The sequence below is a fragment of the Panthera onca genome, chromosome X, assembly GCF_046562875.1.
Source record: "Panthera onca isolate mPanOnc1 chromosome X, mPanOnc1 haplotype 2, whole genome shotgun sequence".
Lineage (NCBI taxonomy): Eukaryota > Metazoa > Chordata > Mammalia > Carnivora > Felidae > Panthera > Panthera onca.
In genome coordinates, this window is record NC_138357.1 from 69,129,323 (window position 1) to 69,148,786 (window position 19,464).

Below are 19,464 nucleotides of genomic sequence, written 5' to 3' on the forward strand. Positions count from 1 at the left end.
TTCTAAGAAACTGTGCTAATTGGCCCAGACAGACATCACATGCCAAGATATACACACATACACATATGTCTGGACATATGAGTTCATGCACATACCCTTTCAGCCTGGATAAGAGGCTGATCTCTGTGGGTGGGTAGATCCACAAGGTAAATTGAGCAAAAAGATTGTGTAGGGACTGCTTGTTTAGCGACATTTTCCTTCCTCTTTTCCCTTCAGCTACATAGAAACAGGGAAGCAACTAACCTGGAAGCTTTACTTCCTCTCTTTCTACCATCACTGAAGGCATTTTTAACTCTAGTTAGGACCTAGTGTCTGTCTCCTCCCTTCTCTGACTCCTCTACAACAAATTATGTAGTATTTTTTAGCAAGAAGAGAGATGATGAGACTCAAAATGGAATGAAGACTTCTGTTCTTCAAGAACCACCGAAGCTACTGAAAACCAATCTGAAATCTCTGAAGGTTCAGTTGCCCCAGAACAAGGAAAGTAAGGATTTGAAGACAAAGGGGTACAACTGACCAGGACATTTGTTGAATATAATTGGGTAAGACTTGCTACAATACTATCTCCTTGTTTGGGGTCCTGGAGCTATGAAAAGGAGTGTGGAAATGACAAAAGGGAGTTCATGGTAGCTATCTTACTACAAAAATCCAGAGCTAATGGCTTCCACACTCTTGACTCCTACATAGAAAGTCACCTTTCCCCCAGAAAGTGAAGAGTAAGAGAGGGAAGAAAAGGGAAAAAGGAAGAGATGCCTCTGTGGGCTTTGTAGAAATGGGCCGAGATCCATGCTGGAGTTGGGCCTCTATCACATCTTGAACTCCAGTTATTCCATTAATTGAGCAAGAGAAAGAAAGAGAATAGAGATAACAATACTGGGAGGAAAGGGGATGGCATATCTAACAAAGGTGGTACAAATGCACCATGAAAATAGGAGGATCCTAGAAAATATGGTTGGGACAGCCAATTTCATCCATTCTTCTCCTGTCAACCCCAGAAACTGGAGCAAAGTAGAAGATAGAGATAGGCAAGACTACCAGGGTGAAGACACATGTACTTCCTCAAGCCACCCACACAGGCCACATTCCCCTCCAAAAATAGGTGCCAAATGATTTCATATTACTAACCACAGCACCCACCTTCAAGGTAAGTAATTAAATGTTCTTGGGCTTAGTCCTCTATCATCCCTAAAATGAGAGAGGGCTGGAGTGTTCTAAACCCGCTTCCCAGTAACCTTTGAGTATGGAGAGTGATGCAGGATAAGGGGAGGGATGGAAACAGAAAGGAACTTATAATAAATGTTTCCAAGTTCCAGTGTTGGGGAGTTACAAAGGGGTCCAGGACAAGAGATACAGCTCAGGCTAGCCATATTCTCTCCATCACTCTCACCTAACAAGTTGTTCAGTCTGGGCCCTTTGTGCTAATCTCCCATAACTCCTACAGAAGCCTCTGTTATGTTAAACCTGATTCCATAAACAGATGGGAAAATAATTTTTTCATCATCCATGGCTTCAGGTGAGGCATATGGTGTGTGTGTGTGTGTGTGTGTGTGTGTGTGTGTGTGTGTATTACAAATAAAGCCTTTTCTCTAAGGTTTACTCGTTGACTCCCAAGTGAGACAGTTCCAAGGCAAGAAAGTCCACTCCATCTTTTACACAATCTGAAAAGAGTAAATGATTCTTTCTTTTAAAAAGACAACACAACAAAAATATGCTGGTGGTAAAAGCAGCACACCGTCTTGGGAAACTGATCTGTTCAAAAAGTTGAGATGGCATCCTTTACATATTTCTGCAAATGTTGACAGTCCAGCTGCTTGTTTACTCTTTGTGGCACTGAAGGAAATGTTTCCAGTGACAAGTAAGTATAAATTTAGGGGAAAACGAGAGAGAGCTCTCTGCATGCTACTTCAGTAGCCACACTCTCAGCTAAGCCCTGAATGAAAGTGAAGTTGACCAGGGATACCCAATAGGGCCTCCTCTAGGATTGAAACAGCAGTCCTCCCATACCCAACCACAGTGGGACCCAGGCAGTAGCCCTAAGCCAGCTATAAAGATTCTCTGTCTGAAGCCCCCTGAAGGAAACCACTATGTCACATTTAAAATCTTGGTTTACTCTTCTACCCTGAAGTAACAGCAAATCAAGGTCATACTAACCATTATTTCTGAGAAATAAGAGTGAGATGTGGGAAATTAAGTTTCAGGAGAAGGGTCCAAGCTGAAGCTTAAGTAAATGCTTATAGTTTAATGTTTTTTAGGAACAGGCTCAAATACTGGAAACAGCAGCATACAGACCTACTACTACTAGCCTACTAGCCTGCAGCAAGCCAAGTTGAGGGAATTCTCTTGGGGCTCCAGTTCCATGCTAAGCAGGGCATTCTGGGAGAAGCAATTGTACATCCAGAGTTGCCTTTACACACGGATAAAAAGTAGTGGATCTTTTCAACCACAATGGTGTATATATAAGCAGCCCTATAATCTTTTAATTCATATGACATGGGAAAATAATATCTACATGGTTTTTCATTGCTTTCCCAATTGCCTCTTAACCTGTCTGCATCTTCATTCAGACAGATAGATTAACAAATTTCCATTTTGTCTGAATGAGTCAAAAAGTATGTCAAATGAATAGTAAAGAATAAAATATAACATAGTTCTAGAAGGATAGGACGGCAGAGCTATAAAGTTCATCTACTCAAACCTTCTCATCTTACAGATAGGTAAACTGAAGTACAGAGAGGTAAAGTACCTGCTCAAAGTCACAGAGCAAGTCAGGGGCACAAGTTGTCTAACTCTTAGTCACTGTCTAGCTGGTATTACTGAGATCGCCAGCCCTTTAGTGTCCAGATTTATATTTAGAATGAGCATTTGAGGCCACTGGACAGTGAGCCAGGGATCCAGCCTCAACCAGCTACTCCAGCTAAAACAAGCATCCCCCTGGTTGTCTTCCAAATATCCCAACCTCTTCTTCTCATCCCTTCCAGTATGAGTCAAGGTCCTACGTTTGGACCCAGTTTGTTGGAAAGAAGACAGAAGAGTCACTTGAAGGATGCCTGGCCAATGACCCTGTGGCCCAAAGCTCCTTTGCAGGCTCTAAGCCAACCTGGTCAAGATTATCTGGACAGTAGGCAAAACCTTCAGGCAAAGACAAGATCCTGGCAGACTTGCTCAAAAAATACCTGGTTCCTAAATTAAGCAATTCACTGGTCAGCCCAATGAGACATTGAACGAAGCAATGAGAGAAAGATAGCTTAACTTACCTTTGACCCCACCCATCCTTGGGACTCTGCCCAAATGCATAGTGTACCTATTTTCCCCATGCCTAGAAAATTCTGTCCCCATTAGAGTGATCCATGAGTCTGAACAATCTTGAGCCCAGTAGTAAATTCTACTGACCCTTGTCCCTTTCCATGGATGGTGAGAGCCCTAGCCCCAATCCTCCAACCTAGGAGCCTACAAGGGACATGCTTATGAACTGCCCAATAAAAGATACCTCCCATCATATTTTATGGCTCAGTGGTAGACTGGCAGTAAAGGTGGAAAGTGCAGACTAATGGGTTTACTATGAAGCACATTTAAAAAGACCTAAGCTTTGAGCCAATGTTAACAACTCTGACTTGGTCTACCTTGTCCCCTGGATCCCCAATCCTAAGCCTGCCTCAGCTCTAACCCACTTGGGGTTCCAATAATGACTTGGGGCTTGCAACCAATGTTACCTTGTTCCTCTTTACCATCTTCCCTCCAAAAGTCTCTCCTCTAAACCCAGGAAGCCATGCTATACTTTCCACCAAATTGCCTGGCTTCCCTGTCTTGTCTGCTGCTTGGTCTGGGTGGGAGAACTCCCAAATTTTCCACCAGCTCTGAAAAAGTATAGACTCATTTCTCTCCTGATCTTTTCCTTTTCCCCTAAATCAGACCTTGGTCACTTGCCTCCATCAGAGGAACCTATTGCCTGCCATTCTTCCCAGGCGTAAGACCCAGGGTAAATTGGCTTCCTTTTAAAAACAGGTGAAGGCATAAGATAAACTGCTAGTGTCACCACAGAACTGTACACATCACAGAGTCCACAAAAAGTGTACATTACATGCTCTAGAATGGCCTGAATTCCACTTTCCTTCTACTCTCCATGGTTTTTTTTTCCCATGCCCAGAGACCTCTCTGATGTGTAGTTAGCTCCCATAGATCAAAACTACCTTCCTCTGGAGCTCCCTCATAACAGTCCCAATTATCTGCAGAACCTCAGACTCATAAAGCCAATCAGCAGCAGATTTAGGACTGTGAAGATATTAGGCCTAGTCAAAGAGAATCTGGGCTGTGTGGTGCCTCCATAAATTCATAGATTTTTAGAGATGAAAGGCATGTCAGACATTAATGGAAATGGAGAGTGCACCAACCTCCTTGACTATAGGAGTATATGTTCCAAGTTCCCCAGAATGGCTATTAGGCAAATACTGGCTGGTAAACATTTTAGCAAGCTTCTACTGGCTTCTTCTATCCCTTGAGACACTAGTGCTGTGACATAGGTTGCTGGGAAATGTTGAGTAAACTGCAGAAAGCGTGTGGAGGCAGAGACACATTTGGAATCTCAGGATCTGAATGGTTGCTTGGGAAAGCTGAGGGACCAAAAAAAGTTAGTGCTAAGGATGAGATTTTCTAGGAGCTCAAGAATGTGGTGGGGTGTTCTTGACTTCTTCAAAATAAAAACTGAGGTGTTCCCAAGAGTATTCAGTATCAAAAACAACTTTCATGAATTCAAGACCTAAGCCAAAGTATTCTGAGACCCTGGGGACATACCAAATTCCTTTCTGTCCCTTCTTGACCTGTACTTACCATAATTTAAACCAGTAAACCTACCCCTTCAAGGGACCTAGTCTGTGTCAGAGTACACACCAGCCACAGCTCTGCACAGCCCAGTGCACCCCCCCTTCCCAGCTGCACTGTGAGGTCTTGACCGGAAAGTCCCAGCCAGCCCTCCCCCTGAGTCCCCTATGATCACCTACTTTGAAGTTTGTTCCCCAGCAGTAAACCTCTTCCTGGTAAAGTAGTGATTTTTCCCAAGTTTTATTACACACTCCAAAGGGCCCAACTCCAGGCCTGCTCACAGGACATGAATGCCAGGGTCTAGCTTCAGCCCATCCCCCACTACCTCCCATGAAGTTTCACCCAGACTTTGCCACTGACTCTGAAGGCCAACAGCCTGCTTTTAACCACAGGGCAATGCTCAGCAGGTGCCCTCCTAGGTAACCTAGACAACAGCAAAAGGCCTTACCCTGGCTGCCTTCCCAGGAGCCCCTGAACTGAATCAAAGCAAGGAAAAGGTATTCCCAGGGGTGAATGTGGCAGTGACCTTCTTTCCAGTTGTTCCACACAGTCCAGGGACCCCCTACTCTCAGGCATCAATGTGGCCTGGTAGTCTCCACCCTGAACAGCCATTGATACACAGTCTAACTTTCAAGTGGGGCCCACACTGTGCGGTGCCAATAGGTCACAAGAGGTACCAATAGCTCCAAACCTCTTCTTCAAAGGCAGCCCAATGAAGCTGCAAACAAACAAACAAACAAAACAAAACAATGACAAAACAAACAACAACAACAAAAAAAGATGGGTCCTTGGTTCAGAGTGGTAGGAGAAGCTGTCCAAATGCCCAGGGAACCCGCCAGTGAATGCCCTAGAATTCAAGGTTTCTATGTTCAATAAATAATCCCGAGGCCCCCCCAGAGGGCAGCAGAAGTACATGTTATGGTGTCGAGAAGAGGGAACCCTTCAGCCCCAGGGCAACACTATGAAAAACCACCTATTCTGAGTGGCAAACTTTGGGCAAGTCTAGTGGAGCTGTCCCTAGGAGACACAAGAAGGAGCGAGCCTTGAGAGAGAGGGCATCCCAAATCCTTCACTCCTTCTCTAGACTCGTCATCAGAACTGCTGAGAGGGCAACGTCGTTGGCTTTCTGAGAAAACAGGATGGCTCCTCTGACTTCACCAGCCTACAGGCAGATTCAATGCGAGGAGAATGCAAACTTGCAGTCTTGCGGCCGCTGGGCCTAGAAAGCTAAGGCTATGCTCCCTGGCCCTGCTTGTGTTAGGGAAGAAGACCATGTCAGCCCCACGCGAAAGCCGGAGAGGTGAAGGCCAGCATTTCCGCTAAGGCCGAAACAGGCATCCCGCGGAGAGTGGAGAGACTCAGAGTGCCAGGGAGAGCAAGGCTCAGGTTGGGGGAGGCGTGGAGTGAGTCTCAGGGCCCAGCCTGCCAGTCGCCTTACAATTCTCTGGCAGGAGACGTCGGAGACCGCCTCTCTGCTTGCTTTGGGGTTCAGCTCAGAGGGCACGGAGATATGCTGGATTCCTCAGAGTGACAGAGGATGGCCTGGCCTGGCTGGGCCATAACCACCACTGGCAAAGAGAGTGCGCGCACACCCCACCCCCACTCTCCCCCTCCCTTTCTGTCTCCAGCAGACACACATGCCTGGTTGTGTTTGACTCCGCTCAGTCACCAGTATTCCTAAAGTGTTTTTGACAGAAAACACCTCGGCCCCCGGTGCGGGAACAGGGGCTGCTGCGAAGATCTGCAGTACCGTATTTCTCTCAAAGCCCTCCCTGCCTCCCAACTCTCTCCTCTCTCCGTGACTTCCCCCTCCAAAAAAATCTGCAAATATTTTCTCTCACTACACATGGTCAGCATATTAAAAGGAAAAAAAAAAGTGCGTCTGGATTTGTCCCAGGGCAAAAAAGTTCATTCCTTGCATGTGATCAATGAATATCCCAAGTCCCACCCAAGGGACGTCTTGTGCCTAGTCTCCAACAGCTTAGGGTGCCCAGAGCCCCGCAACTTGCGCCTTAGCAGCGCCGTGGGTAAGGGACAAGGGGGAGGAGTAGAAGAGGAAAGCTGAAGGGGCGCCTACGACTGTAAGGTCAGGGGTCAGCGGCAGTGGGAGCAGAGAACACCCTTGTCCAAATGCCAGGAGGGGTGCGCGGGGCCACTCACCTGCTTGGAACTCTACTTGGCGATTTTTCTCTCTTTCCTCCTGCAGCAGCATGGAGTAGAGGATCCCAAAAGAGTTCTGGATGCCAAAGATGGATCCGTTGCACCAGGTGGCAGCGAAGACCACCATCCAGCCGAAGCCACCTTCGGGGGGCTGGAAACCTCGAGCGGTGCCGCGGGTCTCCACGGCGGGCGTGGACTTGGGTTCATGCACTGGCTCGGGCTCAAATTCCAACTCCGGCAGGGGAGCAGGGTCCAGTAGGGGTTGTGGCTCCGGCTGTGGCTCCGGCTGCGGTTCTGGTGGGGGCACTGGCACCGGCTCAGGCTCTGGCTCTGGCTCGGCGCTTCCCACCCACTCCTGCTGTTTTTGGTCTGCCTCCCGCCAGGGCCCCTTGGCTTCCTTGCTCGCCAGGCTTTGCAGCGCCATCTCGGCAGGGGGACTGTGGCTGCTCGGGCGAGAGGAGCCGCTGTGTGGCTGGTACTTGTTTCTGCCGCCGCCGCTGCTGCTGCTGCTCCTCGGAGCACTGCTGCTGCCGCTGCCTCCTCCTCCCGGCTCCGCGCCCCAGCTGGCCAGCCTGTCCCGCGACAGACGGTCCCTCGAGTCCTCTCCTCCTCCTCCCACGTCCAACCCCCCTTCTGCTCTCCCCATGTCATCTCTCTCCTCCCCCTCCTCTTCCCCCCCCCCACCTCTTCCTCCCTCAACAGGCAGCCGCTAGAGCCTTGCTCTTCTCCCTAGCCCTTCCTGCTCCCCATACTCGCCCGCGTACTTCAGCCCTGCTCCCTACCTCAACTTCCTTTCAAAACTACTGAATCCTGTCTTCTTTGTCCATATGCCCAATAGAGAGAGAGTTAAAATGGTTTTTCCACAAACTGTCCTGTTTCCCGTGCCTTCTCCATACAGGCTCCAAACAGACATTGATCAACCCAAAATTTCCAGGGAAGCCCCACTGTCTTTTGCTCTCACTCCCTTCTTCCTCACACGCATCCTGGAACTGGAGTGGTCCTGAGCACCCCAGGATGAGAGCTGGACTTTGAGAGACCCCACCCTGTCCTCGGGAGTCCCTTTGTCCCCCACTTGAGCTTGAGAAAAGCGACCTAGAGGGGGAAAGCCCAGGCTTCGGACAGATGGTGGGCACAATCTTCTAGAGCCCGGGGTCTCAGCCTCCCACGGTCCTGCACAACCCCTCCCACCCCACCAGTCTCTCCCTGTTCGCCCCCGCCCTTCCCGGCAAATCCCCGGCGGGACGCGAAGGGGAGGAGACAGCCCGGCAGCGAAACCCGCCCCTCTGGGCAGTCAATCAGGGTTTTGTTTGCGCCAACCTGGAGCCCAGAGGAGCCATAGAGGGCCGGGTCTGGTTCGGGGGCTGGGCCAGGAAGGGAGGGAGGTGCAGTGGCACCGGAGGGGGCCGGGCCCGGGCAGGGCGGGAGCCTAAGCTCAGCTCAGGCTCCTCCTGGCTCTCCGTCCCTCTGTGGGGAACGAAGAGTCGGGGCCGGGTCAAGACGCCAGTTTGGACAAGCGCGGATCTTCTGGCCCTCAGGACTCTGCGGAGCCACGGGCCAAGGGTGTCTTTCCAGCACCCACAGCCCCTGTCCGCCTACCTGAGGCTTAGAGACGTGGGAATCCCACTGAATGTCCCAGACTAAGGCCCCAGCCCTGCGAGGGTAAGGGGGATTTTGGTACCCAGAGAGCGCACGTATCCCAGGAGGCAGGATGGGTGATTTGCCCTGTGGGCCGCCTGGCTCCCTGCCAAAGTGCGCTGCTGTGTCCAGCCTCAGTCCTGGGGACCCGTCCCGCGATCCCGGGAAGTTCTGCGTCAGCTGAGGGCCCACGCGTCTTATGCACTGATCATCAGGTCGTAGTGTGGTTACTAAGCTACTCCGGTCTCCACTAGCAGGCCAGCGAGTGCCAAGCGGTTTCTACTCAGCATCTCATTAACCTTCTTGCTGGGTGAAAAGACTGTATGCCGGGTGAAAATTCAGCTCATGGCTCTGGCAGATGCAGACGAACGTAGACTTATTAAGCACGTCAAAGCAGACCGAGCTGGGCGGAAGAATAGAGGGGTTTCAAGGAGCTTGCCTGTCATGAAAGTAATCTGTCCAAATTCACGAATCGCGAGAGCCATACTGGTGAGCAGAGCAGGCATTGCTTGAGCGAATAGAGTGCCTTAACTGCCACCTTTTTAGTCAAGAACAAAACCTGAGGCTCAAGGAGGTCAAGGCATTTTTTTAGCCTAAGGTCATGAAACAAATCAAGTACAAACTGGAATTCAAGGCAGGTCTCCATACATCAAAGCCTCATTGCCTAAGCTTCGCCACAGGAGTCTAGGGCTTGCCTCTTTGGGAGAGGGGCAGAGGCGGGAAGGCAGGATTTGACTGAGCAATCTCAGTAGGTTTCTGGAAGAGGTTGTGGCCTAGATGGACCTTGAATATTGAGAAGGATTTTAACAGTCTGGGGCTAGGGGGCGGGTGTCCCTGCCTAAAAGAAACAAAGCATAAAGGCATAGAAGGCTTCTACTCATAGAAAGAGGTAAGTGAAAGTTAATCAGGGTTAAAAAGTTAATATGTATGTTACCTTTTCCAGGAAACATTTGCATTTTAATAAAAATTCAAAGTGCTTTAGCCATGAGTGACAAATCATGCACATAAGGGGCACTAGTGCTTAAGATATGTTTTTTTTGGTTTTTTGGTTTTTTGGGTTTTTGGGTTTTTTTGTTAGGGGTCTCACCATAAACAAGACCAACTATTGCCCGAAGGGGCATTAGCCTTGGTGTCCATTTCCAGGAACCTGAATAAAACCCTGAAAAAGGTTATTTTCAACCTCACATCTAGGAATAGATCTGGATTCTTGCAGCTCATCTCATACCCTACTGTCTAAATTCAATTTCCTCATTACTTAAATGGGTTTTCAGATCCCTGGAATGGGGGGTGAGGGTGGGTAATAACACTCATTGAGAATCTCCTGTGAACCTAGCACTATGCTAGCCCTCTACATACACGGTCTCATATAATCCTAACAACCTTATAAGATTGGGATGGAGTCTCCTGTGTTATAACTGAGGACACAGAGGCTCTAAGAGGTTAAGTCAGTTGTTTAAGTCTACAAAGCCAGTAAGAGGTAGCACAGGGATCTTTGCTCATTTGTGTGAGCTCCAAGGTATGTGTCCCTCTTAGAAGACAGGATCATGTAACCATCATCCCATCCTTCTAACAACATATGTAATACCTACCATTTTCTCCCATCTTTAGAAGGTATTTTATAATGGCTAGAGTACTGGCACAAAAAAACCTGTATTCCAATCTTGATTCTACCTTTGCATACCTGTGTGGTTCTCAGCAAGTTGTTTTCCCTTTTCTTTATTGCAGAATGGAGCTAATACCTACTTCACAGTTATTAAATGGCATGCTGAGAAGTGTAGGCTTTATTTTGGATATACAAGGGAGCCACTGAAGATTTTTGAGCAGAAAACTAACATCAAATCTACATCTTATTTTTTAAATGCTTATTATTTATTTTGAGAGAGAGAGAGAGCGAGAGAGAGCACACAAGTGGGGGAGGGGTGGAGAGAGAAATAAAGAGAATTTTAAGCAGGCTCCATGCCCAGCACAGAGCCAGACATGGGGCTCGATCCCATGACCCTGAGATGGTGACCTGAGCCAAAATCGAAAGTCGGATGCTTAACCAACTGAGCCACCCAGCCACCCCTCAAATCTACATTTTATAAAGAAAATTGTGGTAACTGTGTAGAAAGATACTGTGGCTTGAAAAGATAAAAGGTAAGGAAACCAACAAGGTTAAAAAATTTTTGATAGTATGAAATAGGGCACTGACTGAGGATGAACACTAAGAGATGACACTGTGAACCGCTATTATAATAGAGTTGACAGATTTGGGTACTGAGGGGAAAGAAGAAGAAAAAAGGATGCTGACATTTTTTGCTTGAGTGAAGGAAAGAGTGGTAACAGTGGCTTTTTTTAAACTATTATTTATTTTAAATCCAAGTTAGTTAATATATAGTGTAATAATGATTTCAGGAGTAGCATCTAGTGATTCATCACTTACATATAACACCCAGTGCTCATCCCAATAAGTGCCCTCCTTAGTATCCATCACCTCTTTTACCCACTCCCCCACCCACCCACACCTCCAGTAACCCTGAGTTTGTTCTCTCTATTTAAGAGTCTATTATGGTTTGCCTCCCTCTCTGTTATTTATCATATTTTGCTTCCCTTCCACTATGTTAATTATGTGCATTTATTGTATTTCTTAAATTCCAGATATGAGTGAAATCATGATATTTGTCTTTCTCTGGCTGACTTATTTTGCTTGCATAATATATTCTGGTTCCATCCATATTGTTGCAAATGGCAACATTTCACTCTTTTTTATTGTATATGCATATATATATATATATATATATATATATATATATGCCACATCTTTATCCATTCATCAGTCAATGGACATTTGGGCTCTTTCCATACTTTGGCTATTGTTGATAGTGCTGCTATAAACATTGGGGTGCATGTGCCCCTTTGAGTCAGATTTTTGTATCCTTTGGATCAATACCTATTAGTGCAATTGCCGGGTCACAGGGTAGCTCTATTTTTAATTTTTTGAGGAACCTACATACTGTTTTCCAGAGTGGTTGCACCAGTGTGCATTCCTACCAACAGTGCAAAAAGATTCCCCTTTCTCTGCATCCTCACCAACATCTGTTGTTTCCTGAGTTGTTAATTTTAACCATTCTGACAGGTGTGAGGTGGTATCTCATTGTGGTTTGATTTGTATTTCCCTGATGATGAGTGATGTTGAGCATATTTTCATGTCTGTTAGCCATCTGGATGTCTTCGTTGGAAAAGTGTCTATTCACATTTTCTGTCCATTTCTTCACTGGATTATTTATTTGGGGGGCATTGAGTTTTCAAAGTTCTTTATAGATTTGGATACTAACTCTTTATGAGATATGTCATTTGCAAATATCTTCTCCCATTCCATCTGTTGCCTTTTAGTTTTGTTGATTGTTTCCTTCATTGTGCAGAGATTTTTTTATATTTATGAGACTCCAATAGTTCATGTTTGCTTTTGTTTCCCTTGCCTCCAGAGACATGTCAAGTAAGAAGTTGATGCAACCGAGGTCAAAGAGGTTGTTGCCTGTTTTCTCGTCTAGGGTTTTGATGGCTTCCTGTCTTACATTTAGGTCTTTCATCCATTTTGAGTTTCTTTTTGTGTATGGTGTAAGAAAGTGGTCTAGTTTCATTCTTATGCATGTTGCTGTCCAGTTTTTCCAGCACCGCTTGCTGAAGAGACTGTCTTTTCTCCATTGGATATTCTTTCCTGCTTTGTCAGAGATTAGTTGGCCATACATTTGTGTGTCCACTTCTGGGTTCTCTATTCTGTTCCATTAATCTATGTGTCTCTTTTTGTGCCAGTAGCATACTGCTTTGATGATTATAGCTTTGTAATATAGCTTTAAGTCCAGAATTGTGATGCCTCCAGCTTTGCTTTTCTTTTTCAACATTGCTTTGTCTATTCAGGGTCTTTTCTGGTTTCATACATATTTTAGAATTGTTTGTTCTAGCTCTGTGAAGAATGCTGGTGTTATTTTGATAGGGATTGCATTGAATATGTAGATGGCTTAGGGTAGTATTGACATTTTAACAATATTTGTTCTTCCAATCCAAGAGTATGGAATGTTTTTCAATTTCGTTGTGTCTTTTTCTATTTCTTTCATAAGATTTCTATAGCTTTCAGTGTATAGATCTTTTACCTCTTTCATTAGGTTTATTCCTACATATTTTATTGGTTTTTGTGCAATCGTAAATGGGATCTATTCCTTGATTTCTCTTTCCACTGTTTCATTATTGGTGTATATAAAGGCAAAAATTTTCTGTACATTGATTTTATATCCTGAAACTTTGCTGAATTCATGTATCACTTCTAACAGTTTTTTTGATGGAGTCTTTTGGGTTTTCCATGTCATCTGTGTAGAGTGAACATTTGACTTCTTCCTTGCCAATTTGGAAGGCTTTTATTTCTTTATGTTGTCTGATTGCTGAAGGTAGTACTTACAACACTATGTTGAATAGCAGTGGTGAGAGTGAAGATCCCTGTGTGTTCCTGACCTTAGGGGAGAGCTCTTAGGTTTTCCCCACTGAAGATATTAGTTGTGGGTCTTTCACATATGGCCTTTATGATCTTGAGTTATGTTCCTTCTATCTCTACTTTGTTAAGGGGTATTATCAAGAAAGGATGCTGTAGGCTGGCCAACATGGCAGAGAAGTAAGGGGATCCATACTTCCCGCATCTCTCAAACAAAGAAGTATAGAAGCCAAAGCATTTTGAACACCAAAGGCTGGGAGGAAAAGAGACTGATTCTACTAGGAAGAAAATGGGAAAGCTGGAAAAAAGATAGGGCTACTCCAAGGAAGACATCAATGCACATCTGGTGGAGGGTGCAAAATATCACTATGAATAAAGTAATAAAATAACCAAAGTCACAACAACACAGAGCAAGTAACAATCTCCGAAAAAACACCTCCTCAAGGGCCAGGTCCCAGACAGTGTATGACCCTCCTTTAATATAGCAGCGCTCGCAGGTGCAGAGCATGCAACAAGCTTTTAAAACATGTAAGGGACAGAAAACTAGCCAAAATGATGAAATGGAAGAATTCTCCTCAAAAGAAATTCCAGAAAGTAGTGACAGCTAAAGAATTGATCAAAACCAATTTAAGCAATATAACTGAACAAGAATTTAGAATAATAGTCACAAAATTAATTGCTGGGGTTGAAAAAAAGCATGGAGGACAGCAGAGAATCTACTGCTACAGAGATAAAGGAATTAAAAAATAGTCATGATTAATTAAAAAATGCTATAAATAGGTGCAAAATAAAATGGAGGCAGCCACAGTGGGGATTGAGGAGACAGAGGGGAGAATAGGTGAATTAGAAGATAAAATTATGGAAAAAAAGGAAGCTGAGATAAAGAGAGATAAAACAAATTCAGGAATATGAGGGGAGAATTAGAGAACTAAGTGATGCAATCAAATGGAACAATATCCATATCGTAGAAATTCCAGAAGAAGAAGAGAGAGAGAAAGGGGTGGAAGGTGTACTTGAACAAATCATAGCTGAGAACTTCCCTGAGCTGGGGAAGGAAACAGGCATTGAAATCCAAGAGGCACAGAGAACTCCCTGCAGATGTAACTTGAATCAATCTTCTGCATGACATATCATAAGGAAACTGGCAAAATACAAGGATAAAGAGAGAATTTTGAAAGAGGCTAGGGATAAACAGGCCTTAACATACAAAGGTAGACACATAAGGGTAGTAGCAGACCTATATACTGAAACTTGGCAGTCCAGAAAGGAATGGCAGGAAATCTTCAATGTGATGAACAGAAAAATATATGCAGCTGAGAATCCTTTATCCAGCAAGTCTGTCATTCAGAATAGGAGGAGAGATAAAGGTTTTCCTAAACAAACAAAAACTGAAGGAATTCATCACCACTAAGCCAGCCCTACAAGAGATCCTAAGGGGGACTCTGTGAATGAAATGTTGCAAGGACCAAAAAGTACCAGAGACATCACTACAAGCATGAAACCTACATATAACACAATGACTCTAAAGCCATATCTTTCAATAATAACACCGAAGGTAAATGGACTAAATGCTCCAATCAAAAGACATAGGGTATCAGAATGGATAAGAAAGCAAGACCCATCAATTTGGTGTCTACAAGAGACTAATTTTAGACCTGAGGACAACTTCAGATTGAAAGTGAGGGGATGGGGAACTATCTATCATGCTACTGGAAGTCAAAAGAGAACTGGAATAGCCATACTTATATCAGACAAACTAGACTTTAAATTAAAGGCTGGAACAAGAGATGAGGAAGGGCATTATATAATAATTACAGGGTCTATCCATTAGGAAGAGCTAACAATAATAAATGTCTATGCATCACATTTGAAAGCAGCCAAATATATAGAACAGTTAATCACAAACATAAGCAATCTTATTGATAAGAATGTGGTAATTACAGGAGACTTTAATACTCCACTTACAACAATGGATAGATCATCTAGACAGAAAATCAATAAAGAAACAAGGGCCCAGAATGATACATTGGATCAGATGGACTTGACAGATATATTTAGAATTCTGCATCCCAAAGCAACAGAATATATTTTCTTCTCAAGTGCACATGGAACATTCTCCAAGATAGATCACATACTGGGTCACAAAACATCCTTTAATAAGTATAAAAGAATTGATATCATACCATGCACACTTTCAGATCACAATGCTATGAAACTTGAAATCAACCACAGGAAAAAGTCTGGAAAACCTCCAAAAGCATAGAGGTTAAAGAATATCCTACTAAAGAACAAATGGGTCAACCAGGCAATTAGAGAAGAAATTTAAAAATACATGGAAGCAAATGAAAATGAAAATACAACCATCCAAACACGTTGGGATACAGCGAAGGCAGTCCTGAGAGGAAAATACATTGCAATCCAGGCCTATCTCAAGAAACAAGAAAAATCCCAAAGACAAAATCTAACAGAACACTAAAGGAAATAGAAGCAGAACAGCAAAGACACTTGAAACCCATCAGAAGAAGAGAAATAATAAAGATCAAACCATCAATAAACAATATAGAATCTAAAAAAGACTGTAGAGCAGATCAATGAAACCAAGAGTTGGTTTTTTGAAAAAATAAACAAAATTGATAAACCTCTAGCCAGGCTTCTCAAAAAGAAAAGGTAGATGATCCAAATAGATTAAATCATAAATGGGGGCGCCTGGGTGGCGCAGTCGGTTAAGCGTCCGACTTCAGCCAGGTCACGATCTCGCGGTCTGTGAGTTCGAGCCCCGCGTCAGGCTCTGGGCTGATGGCTCGGAGCCTGGAGCCTGCTTCCGATTCTGTGTCTCCCTCTCTCTCTGCCCCTCCCCCGTTCATGCTCTGTCTCTCTCTGTCCCAAAAATAAATAAAAAACGTTGAAAAAAAAAATTTTTTTAAATAAATAAATAAATCATAAATGAAAATGGAATAATTACAACCAATCCCTCAGAAATACAAGAAATTATCATGGAATACTATGAAAAATTATGTGCCAAAAAACTGGACAACCTGGAAGAAATGGACAAATTCCTAAACACCCACACACTTCCAAAACTCAAACGGGAAGAAATAGAAAATTGGAAAATATCCATAACTAGTGAAGAAATTGAATCAGTTATCAAAAAATCTCCCAACCAATAAGAGTCCTGGACCACATGGCTTCCCTGGGGAGTTCTACCAGACAATTAAAGCACACATAATACCTATCCTTCTCAAGCTGTTCCAACAAATAGAAAGGGAAGGAAAACTTCCAGACTCATTCTATGAAGACAGCATTACTTGGATTCCCAAACCAGACAGAGACCCAGCAAAAAACAAAAACAAAAACAAAACAAAAACAAAAACAAAAACAAAAACAAAAAAAAAGAACTACAGGCCAATATCCCTGATGAATATGGATGCAAAATTCTCAACAAGACACTAGCAAATCAAATTCAATAGCATATAAAAAGAATTATACACCTTGATCAAGTGGGATTCATTCCTGGGCTGCAGGGCTGGTTCAACATTCACAAATCAATCAACGTGATACATCACATTAATAAAAGAAAAGATAAGAACCATATGATCCTGTCAATTGATGCAGAAAAAGCATTTGACAAAACTCAGCATCCTTTCTTAATAAAAACCCTCGAGAAAGTCGGGTTAGAAAGAACATACTTAAACATCATCAAAGCCATTTATGAAAAGCCCACAGCTAATATCCTCAATGGGGAAAAACTGAGAGCTTTCCCCCTGAGATCAGGAACACTACAGGGATGTCCACTCTCACTGCTGTTGTTTCACATAGTGTTGGAAGTGCTAGCATCAGCAATCAGACAACAAAAGGAAATCAAAGACATCAAAATTGGCAAAGATGAAGTTAAGCTTTCGCTTTTGCAGATGACATGATACTATACATGGAAAACCCGGTAGACTCCACCAAAAGTCTGCCAGAACTGATACATGAATTCAGCAAAGTCGCAGGATACAGAATTAATGTACAGAAATCAGTTGCATTTTTATACACCAATAATGAAGCAACAGAAAGACAAATAAAGAAACTGATCCCATTTTCAATTGCACCAAAAATCATAAAATACCTGGAACAAACCTAACCAAGGATGTAAAAGATGTGTATGCTGAAAACTATAGAAAGCTTATGAAGGAAATTAAAGAAGGTACAAAGAAATGGAAAAAACATTCTGTGCTCCTGGAGTGGAAGAATAAATATTGTTAAAATGTCAATGCTACCCAAAGCTATCTACACATTCAATGCAATCCCAATCAAAATTGCACCAGCATTATTCTCAAAGCTAGAACAAACAATCCCAAAATTTGTATGAACCATAAAAGATCCTGAATAGCCAATGTAGAAGAGGAAAAACCAAACGGAAGGCATCATAATCCCAGACTTTAGCCTCTACTGCAAAGCTGCAATCATCAAGAGAGTATGGTAATGGCACAAAAACAGACACATAGACCAATGGAATAGAATAGAGAACCCAGAATTGACCTACAAAAGTATGGCCAACTCATCTTTGACAAAGCAGGAAAGAATATCCAATGGAAAAAAGACAGTCTCTTTAACAAATGGTGCTGGGAGAACTGGACAGCAACATGCAGAAGATTGAAACTAGACCACTTTCTGACACCATTCACAAAAATAAACTCAAAATGGATAAAGGACCTGAATGTGAGACAGGAAACCATCAAAACCCTAGAGGAGAAAGCAGGAAAATACTTCTCTGACCTCAGCTGCAGCAATTTCTTGCTCGACACATCTTCAAAGGCAAGAGAATTAAAAGCATAAATGAACTATTGGGATCTCCTTAAGATAAAAAGCTTCTGCACTGAAAAGGAAACAATCAAAACTAAATGGCAACCAATGGAATGGGAAAAGATTTTTGCAAATGGCATATAGGATAAAGGGCTAGTATCTAAAATCTATAAAGAACTCACCAAATACACACCCAAAAAAACAAATAATCCAATGAAGAGATGGGCAGAAGACATGAATAGACACTTTTCTAAAGAAGACATCCAGGTGGCCAACAGGCACATGAAAAGATGCTCAAGTCACTCCTCATCAGGGAAATACAAATCAAAACCACTCTGAGATACCACCTCATGCCGGTCACAGTGGCTAAAATGAACAAATCAGGAAACTATAGATGATGGAAAGGATGTGGAGAAATAGGAACTCTCTTGCACTTTGGTGGGAATGCAAACTGGTGCAGCCGCTCTGGGAAACAGTGTGGAGGTTCCTCAAAAAATTAAAAATAGATCTACCCCATGACCCAGCAGTAGCACTGCTAGGAATTTACCCAAGGGATACAGGAGTACTGATGCATAAGGGCACTTGTACCCCAATGTTTATAGCAGCACTCTCAACAACGGCCAAATTGTGGAAAAAGCCTTAATGTCCATCAACTGACAAATGGATAAATATATTATTTATATATACAATGGAATACTACATGGCAATGAGAAGTAATGAAATCTGGCCATTTGCAGCAACGTGGATGGAACTGGAGAGTACTATGCTTAGTGAAAATTGTCAGTCAGAGAAAGACAGATACCATATGTTTTCACTCATATGTGGATCCTGAGAAACTTAATAGAAGACCAGCGGGGAGGGGAAGGGGGAAAAAAGTTACAGAGAGGGAAGTAGGCACACCATAACAGACTCTTAAATACTGAGAACAAACTGAGGGTTGATGGGGTTTGGGGGAGAGGGGAAAGTGGGTGATGGGCATTGAGGAGGGCACCTTTTGGGATGAGCACTGGGTGTTGTATGGAAACCAATATGACAATAAATTATGTATATGAAAGGATGCTGTATTTTGTCAAATGTATTGTGAGGATCATATGGTTCTTATCCTTTCTTTCATTAATGTGATGTATCACATTGACTGATTTGTGGATGTTTAACCAGCCCTGCATCCCAGGAATAAATCCCACCTGATCATGGTGAATAATTCTTTTAATTTATTTTTAGATCTGGTTTCTAGTAAAGAGTGGTAACAGTGTTAACGGAGCTTAGGAATTAGGAGTCACAGGTCTGATATGCCTGTGACTTCTGGTCACTTCTCTTTCTAAATAATCCTGTCAATTACAGCTCTAAAATACAATTTCAATCATGCTATTTCTCTGCTCTAAAAACTTTCTGTTTTTAATTTTTTTTAAGGTGAGATCATGACCTGAGCTGAAGTCAGATGCTTACCTGAGTGAGCCACCCAGGCGCCCCTCTAAAAACTTTCAATGATTCTCCATTTGAATCAAGTTTAAATTCCTCAGCCAGGCATAAAAGGTCCTTTATGGTTTGTGACCAGCCTTATTCACTTAGCAAATATTTACTAAGAGACTCTATCTGCCAGGATCTGT

General features: G+C 43.5%; 1 protein-coding gene across 1 annotated transcript in view; it reads right to left on the reverse strand.

Annotated features, from left to right (window-relative positions):
• The window catches only part of SLC16A2 (solute carrier family 16 member 2), a 137,725-nt gene extending 129,577 nt beyond the window's left edge, over nt 1–8,148 (reverse strand). Inside the window, exon 1 of the mRNA XM_081793534.1 lies at nt 6,976–8,148. Coding sequence (XP_081649660.1) covers nt 6,976–7,621 — 646 coding nt within the window. The 5' untranslated portion in view covers nt 7,622–8,148. The remainder of the gene's footprint in view (nt 1–6,975) is intronic.
• Nucleotides 8,149–19,464: the final 11,316 nt, after the last annotated feature.